Raw genomic sequence first — 10,285 nt, forward strand, 5'->3', positions numbered from 1 at the left:
ACAGTTTAATTCAGGAGTAAATTTCGTATACATAAGGATTTTCTAAAATGGACAAGCTATTTATGTGTTTGCATGAATGCTAAAATGGCAGGATTTTAGGTATTAGATGTGGGTCATAGAGTGTATGAATACAACTCAACCGAGTAGTCCTGATGATAAATATCTTTTGCAAACTATTTTTTTTTAATAATCCAGTTTAAACTAACTAACAATAACACATACTGAAAAATCCGCTCCTTGACTTAAGACTGTCAGAACAAAAATTGGTTTCTGAAGAAGGATAACACATTAGTTTTGAACTTTTGCCTCTAACCTCAAACTACATTTGGGAGACTTGCTGGTGTGACAAAATAGCTTTTGACAGCACCTGTTCCTGGAAAAGCTCTCTTTTTCTTGCATTCCTGGAAACAACAATTTTCCCTCATGCCAGACAAATGCCACCTTGAACACAGTAATTTATGGCTTCTCTTCAGGTACACGCCAGCTCAGCCTGTTGTATTACAACTTAGATAATAAAACATCATTGAAAGCTTCATATGCAGCCACACTCTAATATTGGAAGAAGAATATTATGTGCTATTATATTATATTATGTGCTATAGAAATGCGTATCTGGTAAAATATGTATATATGTGTTTGTCTGTGTGTGTGTGTGTGTGTTTGCTACTTAGCAGACAACACAAACCAATACTGCCAAATTACTTTTTTGTCTACTACTAGCGATTTTTATTTCTAGAAAGATTTTATTTTTTTATTTACTTACTTGCAGCTACTATCTTTGTAATTCTGCATTTGAACAGGATTTCTGCACATTCAAAGCCAATTTTTTCACAATAAAGCACTTGTTTGACCTCCATTTTTAGAAGGCCCACATCAACAACTTCCTGTTTGTGGACAGCTTTAATTAAGGGGGTACACAGAAAACCACCTCATTTACAATGACACACCCAGTTTTTTTTTAATTAATTTAGAAATTTTTGTACAAGGTTTTCATGCATGCATGTTGAGTCAATTCTTTACAAGGTTTTTATTAACATAAGGAATTCTCAGATTAAATTTCAACCCATGAAGACAATATGAATCGCACTGAAGAGGCATTGAGAATTTATTTGTGGTTTTCTCTTTACTTAAAATCTCACTCATTATCATATCAGGAAATCAGAATCCCAGGTGCAGCTTAACCACATCAAGGAGACAATCCCCCCTCAACTACATTCTCATGACAGGGTGGAAATCAAGCATAACGTTCACTTCCTTATTGATGTACTGCATAGTCCAGTAACTCCATAGTCTCTGTCCTATGAACTATCTCTCTTTCCTAATATTTAAGTCGGTCAGCTAGTTATCCATGCATAGAACTGTTTTGGTTTTTTTTTCATTTGTATTGCAATTCAATGATGACCTATCAAACTAACCTCAAAACACTACCTTCAAAATAGGAAATTATCCAAATTATTACTTATTCTACTTATTCATCAACTCTTATCATCAATGTATTATTTTGAGTTGTAACCACATCGCACCACTGGATTCTTTCCTTCATGTCAGCTTGATCAGTAATGACCAGAGTTGTGAACTTAAATCACAATAAATGTCAACAAAATGTTGTGTATGCCGATAAATTTGTAAAATTCCTAAACCATCACAAATACTGCAAGATGGCACAGCCATGGAAACCTCGTCAAAAGCATCTCTTGGCAATGTGTGTTCATCTGCATGCGAGTTGCTCTCGAGGAACACTGGCTATAGAGAGAAGCTGCTGGTTAACCTTTCACCCTAACCCTCTCTACATGTCAAAAGAAAACTTTTAAGATAGCATTGCACATAACACAGCTTATTTTGCTCAAAATCACTTTTTGCAAACGATTCACTCAATTTTCAGGAATTTGTTAACCTAAGATTAAAATATTGGTCCGGTTCACTTTTTTCAATGACAAGCATTCATAAATTTGGTAAAAAATTAGTGTAAATTTATGCAAATGTATGCAAATCACCAAATTTCCTGGCTTCTTTTTCTCCTGTTTTCAACATTTCAAAAAAATTTAACTCCACTCTGGCTTAATCAAATTTGTGAAATTTTCAAATTATGTTCGTTAAATACTATAACCGCAAGAATAAAGGTGTTACATTTGAAGAGTCATTTCAATCAGGTTGTTTTAAATCTTTAAACTCCTGCCATTTAAGAATGAGAATAGATTGCAAAACAAAACAATCTATCTACATATATATTCTAGGGAAAAGTTCAGACCGTGAAAACTTTCCTTACTTCAAGAACTTCAAAATAGAAAGTAGACAAGAAAAATATTGTTAAAATTTGAGAGTCAGAATATTTGTCCACCTTGCAATCTACCTTTGACCCTTTCAACACCATGGTTCAGCCCAAACCTATTGTTATCAGGGGTGAATGCGGACCTGTTTATAGGGAATTTGGGGTGAACAGGTTAAACCAAGTTGGCCTTGTTGATACATCATAAACAGTATGACTATGAAGCAGTTATTACCCCAGCATCATGTTGTCTACACAAATACTACCCACAATGCCTCCGCAAGGTAAAGCATCTCATCTTACAAGGATGTCACTAGATAAATATGCAAGGTGTTCGACACGACTCTGACTATTGAGGTGGACAATATAATCACAGTGTGGGTGAGTTTTTTGTCACGATTATAAAGGACACAGTTTACGACAGATGATCGATCCTTAGTTTCCGTTTGTCAAGCCACTGTCTTGACGTGTCCATTCACTCCGGTGACCTCCACTGACCTACTAAACACAGCACTCGTAAATTCTGGGTACCTTCAACCACTTTGAAATGCAATTTGAATATTCCCATCAAATTGATTGCTCACAACCTTCAGCTGTACTTCATCAACTGACTCAAGCACTACCAATGACATGGAATAAACTGTGAAATTTCCACACTTTTGACTCGGACAGCTTGTAGCACTGATTTACAAACCTTATAGTGAGCAACCATACCTTGTGCATAACATAGCATTCATGACAACAACCATGATTTGAATATGCATAATTATAGGTCAGTGACGTGGAAGGTGTTTCCGAATTCCACTGAAAACTGATCGGAGCACCGGCGGAAAACAGCAAAGTCCTTTGATGGAGTTTCACCTTATACAAAGAGGTGAAAGAGAAGGCTGGTGAACTGGTGGCACGTTTTGTGATGTGTTTCAATGACCTACACAGAAAGGCAGGACAATACTTGAGCTACTGTATGTACAGACAGTGAATGAAAAGCAAGGGGAGTGCCTGGACTGTGCAGAGAGGAACACAAGCTGAATGCACCTTTCTAAAAGAGGTTGTCATAGGCATGAAAAGAAAAGTTGCTTTTCTGACAGCGCAAATGCAGTCAGTTAGATGCTTTCAGAGCATTTTTTATTCTCACAGTAACCTCCTTTGCTGGCCCAAACTGCACAGACTTGAAAGAACAGTGACCCTAACATGACCCGGTGCAATTTGCAAGGGATGAACGTTGACGCCCTTTCAATTTTATAGCAATCCTGCCTTTCCAAGGCGAGTAAAACTGCCATGCTTTCAGTGGTAGCATCCATATCTGGACTTTCTGTAAAGCACTAGTAAGTTTGATTCACATGGCGTGATGCTGACCGCGTGAAAGCTCAAATATCTCAAAGAAAGTGTGTCCGCAGCAAATTCCTCAATGGCACACAGCGAATTTGAGGAACAGAGCGTGACAACTGACATTGCCCACAACACAGCACATGTAAGCACACTCCAGTCTGACCCTATATTTCAGAATTACTATGTTTATTCAATACTGTCCTTAAAGACTATATCCTATTACCTACACCACTGCTTTCGTTTACATATTTCAAAACATTGAACCCTCAAGCCAAAGCTCAGCCTTAATTACAGAACTATAACACAACCTTTGCCATGTCTGTCACTGCTGTGTTTACATCAGATATTGACTTTTACAAATATAGCGACTGCACTCTAGTTACAAAACAGTCGATTTCAATATAGATAGCCCAATATATTTATTTCAGGTATCGAATTTCACAAACACAGTTCAATACACGTACATTGCTCACCCCTTTTATTTGTGCTGCTACACCCACTCCATAATGCTGGATTGAAAAAAGCACAATTTTTCAATACTTGATTGATAAAAATAGTCTTTTGTTTTATGTGCTGGGGTTGAAAAACACAACTGGTAACTGCACATCTTTGGAACATTAATGTGTATTTACAAATCAGAAAATATTGACTTATCTTGCCATCTCTATGGTGACAGATTTCCCGATATTTTGCAAAAGAAAACTGATGTCAATATCACTCTGTTACCAAGGCACCACTCGCTATTTCTAAGTGGACACATCATCTCTCAGCAAGTACAAAATCAGGTCATCTAAGCTATTTTTATTTGAAAATTCTACTGTGCACTCAATTATTGCCGCTCATTAGTTCAAAGATGGCAAATACTTTCACAATCTTTTTTGCTTACCAAAACATGACACTATTACTCAGGTGCAACCTAAACCACTCCGCAGACTCTGTCGCGGCATGCTGGAATTTTTCAGAATTTACATTTCAATAGACCAGACCTGGTGATTGTGTACACACAATTGGTATGATTGTCCCGGCTGCATGTCGTACCACTACATAACTTTACAACACAGTTAAATATTGTAGGTGCTTTTATATCATTATATTCAAAAACAGCAATATTGTAAACACTATTATCATGATCCTAAACATCTATTTGCCATTTTGTATATGAATATTACAAACATTACTTTAGGCATGAACATTATTCAATATACTGATGCCAAAGGAACAGAGGCTATCGTTCACCTTGTTGGATATCCACTTCTGGAATATAATACAGTTTCACCCGCAGCTTTCAAATGATGTGATTGACCTTGTTATGTAAAAATGAGGGGTATTTGGGTCAGTATAGCTTGTTGTGATAAAATCTTGCTTTATAATCATACCTTCTTCCTACAGTGTTCACAGACGACCATCACGTCAAGTTGGTTACAACCAGAAATACACGACTTCAACATCAACATCACACAACACTACTTGCGCAATGTCAATTTTCCACAGATTTGACATGTCCTATATAAACTATGTCACAGACTTGATCATTTGACAATCCATGAAATATTCAGAAAAACAAATATTTACAGTGACCTATCTTCATTGACTTGTCTTGCAAAGAAATAGATTAATACTAATATTTTGATTTGGCCTGTTAACATGTGTCACAAGGGATTATCTCAGCCCCTTGATTTTCTTTTTTGGTGATTTTTACTGATTTGACGCAAATGACATTAAAGCAATAAAGCACCCCCAGCAATGGTTGGTTTACCACGAGATTTTGATCAGTCCACTTCATATATGTACTCGCCATAGCTTTTGCATATATGAAGTAAACTGGTCAAAATTGAGTGGTATACCATCACTGGCTGTGATTTATTATATCATAACAGTATATTGAAATTCTGGGAAGAAAAGTCAAAAACGGATTTTTGCACTTCCAGAGAGTTTGCACTTTTGCCAACCATGGTATATTGCAAATATACCACAGTTCTTTTCATGTCTCGACCAATCAAATTGCTGCATTTGTGCCATCAATATACTGTATGGTATAATTTATCATAAACCACAGCATGTGAGTTGACATGTCATTGTCAGGTTAAGCTAATGGCTTTTCTTGACCCATTGCCAATAACAATCAATAAGCGACGATAAACAATTTATGGCTCACCGTAAGAAAGTACATAACTTCACCAGAATGACCTCGCAAAAACACACAATATTGCTTTCCATGTAAACAGAACCTGATATTCAGAGATTTAATGGAACGTAACCATGGTCTGGGAGCACGCTTCGTAATATTGGATCCATTAACTCTTGATTATGTCATTGTTACCAACTTTTCAATTGTGTCAATCAAATTCCAAACATTTCTTTTTCAGAGTGCAGAATCAACAAAGGGGAAAATTGACAATGGGAACAACCTTGGAAATCATGTAGTGAAACACGTTTTCCTAAGGCAGCACATGCCGGATATGGTCTTCAAGGTTATTTTTATTCATGAGTACAAATTATTCTCTGATCTGCTCAAGAAAAAAGATTCTTGCAGAGGAACAATCCTGACAAGGTAAAGCAGAATACAAATTGTTTCCATTACTTAAAATTCAATTGAGCCTAGAGGGCTTGCAAAGTGTAAATCAGAGAGGTATACATGTACAGAACAACAGGTGTATCGTGTCGAGGATGATCTCCGTTCTCAATCCCTTGTTAACGTGTAGAAGTCCACCTCTGGAAATGAAAATGGGCCAAACTGAAGGCTGAAGTTTTAGACCAATGTCTTGTGCATGTGTAGAAGAGGGAAGCTCAGGGAATGCAAAGTAGGTGGCTAGAAAGATTACACTTCAGCCTAATTAACCTATCACTGAAGTCTTCATGTGATAAGAACAGATAACAATATAGCACTTTTTTGGTTTATGAAAACCATGAAGCCTACAAACATACATGTGCAACATCAGTCTATATACACACAAACATACATCCTATATAGATACATACACAGCAAGGAAAGAAGGCAAATATGAGCATTTACAGTTTGAATTTTTACAGCAGATGACAGTGGCATTGACAGGCACCCTATGATACCATCAGATGACCAAGATAACAATTAGACCTGCTGTGAATGGTCAGCAGGCAGGTCATCAAGTTCCTTCTCTAACCTTTCATTTCCCTTTTTGTCTCCATGCACTACTAGGTCCATCTAACCTGTTGAAAACGTCGTACAGTAATTTAAAACCTGGTAATGAATGGGCCTAATGAGAAGATCCATATGATTTTCAAGAAGTTATGACTGGAAGATGATGATCAAGTTTGCCATTTTGTGAGAAACTACAGTTCATCTAAAAAGCACAATTATTTGCAATGCGAATCATTCAGTAAAGAAAAGGCTATCTTGCATAATTTTTTGTTATTTTCATTCAACACTAGAAGTTGTGTATTCCTTTACTAAGACTCCTGGAGAATCATTAGGAAGTACAAGCTGACGTGGCTCTACTGCGTGCTGTAGTAAAGCTACATGTACAGTAGGTAGGTAGAATGAGGAAAGCAATTCTTGTACGTACTAGAAATTCATGCAAATTAATATTTTCACATTTTGTTGACTCCGTTGTCAGGGAAAAGGGTGAAAGTGCTCAGGAATAACCAATGTAGCATAAATAATCACAAATTTAATAAAAATTACCATCATACATTCTGTAAAAACACAATGCATTTGCCTCTTTCAAATATCATACTGTTTCCCAAAGTAAACACAATGTCTGTAAAATGTACCGGTACATGATGTACATGTAGCATCAATCTCCTCTCTTCAGTACACAGGCAAGTACATACAAATAAAACAGCAATCTCCAGTGAAAATTACAACTGGTGATAAAATTGAAAAAACAAAAACGTAAAATGTCCAGGGCTTTTGAAACAGATACTTGTGTGATAGACATTTGTGAAATTCCTCACAATAAGGCCATCCACACCTAGCTGAAGACAGGCATGTAAAATATATGTACACAAACGCATTGCATGCATTCATGAACGATATATCATAGGCAGAGCTGTCAAATTCACTGATGTCAATCCATGAGATACCAAATTCCTTTAGGTAAACAGAGAAGTAGAAACTGAAAGTGTAACATGGAAAACAGAGACACTAACTTATGGTTGTACAAACCATATCGGGAGATTGCAGTGATTGGCACACGGATAGGGTCATGACCTCACAACCCATCATGATAAGTAAATTAACATGCCTGAATTACCACCAAAATCACTGAATGGCTTCTGCTCAGCTATGCATACAGTAGAATTCGCACCAAGAGATGAAGAGAACTGAGTAAAATTTGCCATTTTACAAGGTGATATTTAGAATACATCCACCCTTTTTGGACACATCAATACTCAACTATACATACATGCTATTTTGCTTAATGATTTGTGTCTGTGCATCAATAAAAAATCAAGTTACAAATTAGACCATGAGTTGGTAATATATTTTGTGGCCATAGTGGTCACACAGCAGAAACAACTTCAAAGGAAGCGCCATATATCACAGACAATAATTTGTGACAATGTCTATTCAAAGGTGGGGAAAGGGAGGGGTTTATCTTCTGATCAATATTAATTCATTCACAACATTTGGAATCAGTTTCTACTCCATGTCATCTTGTCCTAGGTTTCAACGAACATTAATGTACAAGTGTCAAAATATTACACAAAGTCATTGCATGATCATGAACAAGCTATGAAATTGAAAAAAAATGTCACCTGTTGGGTCAACGAGTCCTTATCATGAACTCTGATGGCCTGAACCTGTCATCTTCATAGATTTGAAAGCAAAAACTACCCAAGCTGAGTGACATGGTGTGGCACTTACTGACACACTGCCCTCATTTATTGCAAGAGGTGTGAGGGCTGTGGTATGACCGATGCCACTATCATAACAATTCTTATGAATCTGCTTAAGGTTAATTACCACTATTGAGATAATTTCGCTACGTATAGAGACGTCGCCCAGTCTGCTGTGCGGTGGATCTCAGGGGGTAAATAATTTGCAAAGACACGGTCCCTCCACAAAGGACTGTCGCAGAGATAAGGAAAATCATTTGGCGGATTCTGGTCAAACCATGAGGGTAGAACTAGAAGCGAGATGTCAAAATCAACTCTGAGGTAAAAAAAAAACATACAACATCACCACCACACTAACTTCTGTCAATTTCAAAAGTCCGGCAACAAGTGCCTTAAAACCGCAAGAGTTGTCACTTCAAACTGTCAATAGAGTATTTACTGTAAAACTACGGGGAGTGTACGTGTAGCTGTAGCTGTGCAACATTTGCGTGAACAAGTCTCCATTCATGAGTGTGCTACATTTGCGTAGTTCAAAATATAACGGTTCGTTCACTTACAAAATCCGTATCCGAATTACAAAATTTGACAATTCCCCCTATCAAACGAAACCAATACGAAGGCGGGCGTACCTTTAGGATGATGTCATCCTATGCCGCCTTTCCCAAAAAGACCTTACAAGGTAGAAAATTATGGGCACAGGCGCTCGAAGGAGGTTCCGATAGCCCAAACACTGAAACAATCGCAAAATTTCACCCAGCCATTATGCCCTCCCAGTTTTGAGGTCACAGTCAACGACAGCTTGTGTCACAATCCGAAAACGAACGACTCATCGTCTGTAACTTTCTCCAGCCAGTCTACAACTAAGTACCGGGACAAACGTGAATCAAGCCGCGGCGGAAGTTGAATAGGCAAAATACAAGACGAGGCCAGCGATGGCATCAGACGCGACAGGCTGGGCAGATTCGATATTGAGGAGGGCGTGACACCTGCAGGTCGGAATGGTCGCTGCAGACGAGAAAAACACAGAAAATTAACATATTGACCTACCAGACCATGCCGTAGGCTCCTTCTCCAATGTAAGCTACGTTGGTATACCTCGGTCCGACATCGAATACTTGTCCACGAACCACTTCAGGCATAGCACGCTCACCCTCGGCCGCCATCTTGAATTCTGACAAGCTGCAGTCGATGTTAGCTGCTGATTGGCTAAGTTAGCTCACATGGCTGTATGGTAATTTATTTGACCCATCCATAGCAGGTAAACAAAAACCGAGTCGCAAGGTGGGCAACGAAATATCAACATGGCTTTTTTGTAGTATTGAGGGCGTTCCGATCACATCTTCAAAGTCAATAACTTTGCTACGTTTTCCGGAACATGCAAGCATCAATCCATAGTCACCGTAGCGATACTGAATTGAATACTGGAATAACACAGCAAACAAGTAGACTTTATATAGGACTGACACCAGCAATCCAATATTCAAAAAATTAAAGAAAAGCCACAATAAAAGGTCGTTCTACAGGGAATTACCTTGTTTCACTTGAAGTTTTACACAACATTTGCGCTTTCGAGGTCTGAATAACAAAATATCAGCATTAAGGATGATTGACAAATAATCCCGTCGGAGGAGACTGTACAATTTCCGATCATACACTTTTGTTTTTAAGTAAGCTTACAGGCAATTTTTTGGCCTATTCTCTTCAGAAAGAAAAAGTTAAACTCCTATAAACGTATGACATTTGTTACAGTACAATCGATTTGCCAGCATCTTCAGTCAGACTCAAAATAGTCTATTTCGGCCAAATCAAACTGTTAATTTTTTTTCAACGGTTTTCTTGTCTTTGACTTTCTTCAGTCAAAATATTTTTCCA

The 10,285-nt window shown here is 37.7% G+C and overlaps 1 protein-coding gene across 1 annotated transcript in view; it reads right to left on the bottom strand.

Moving 5' to 3' along the window:
- The window catches only part of LOC139144904 (mitogen-activated protein kinase 1-like), a 44,429-nt gene extending 34,810 nt beyond the window's left edge, over positions 1-9,619 (bottom strand). Inside the window, exon 1 of the mRNA XM_070715731.1 lies at positions 9,461-9,619. Within this exon, the coding sequence (XP_070571832.1) occupies positions 9,461-9,576 (116 nt within the window). The 5' untranslated portion in view covers positions 9,577-9,619. The remainder of the gene's footprint in view (positions 1-9,460) is intronic.
- Between the last annotated feature and the right edge of the window lie 666 nt (positions 9,620-10,285).

This window comes from Ptychodera flava, chromosome 12 (genome assembly GCF_041260155.1).
Source record: "Ptychodera flava strain L36383 chromosome 12, AS_Pfla_20210202, whole genome shotgun sequence".
NCBI classification, from domain to species: Eukaryota; Metazoa; Hemichordata; class Enteropneusta; family Ptychoderidae; genus Ptychodera; species Ptychodera flava.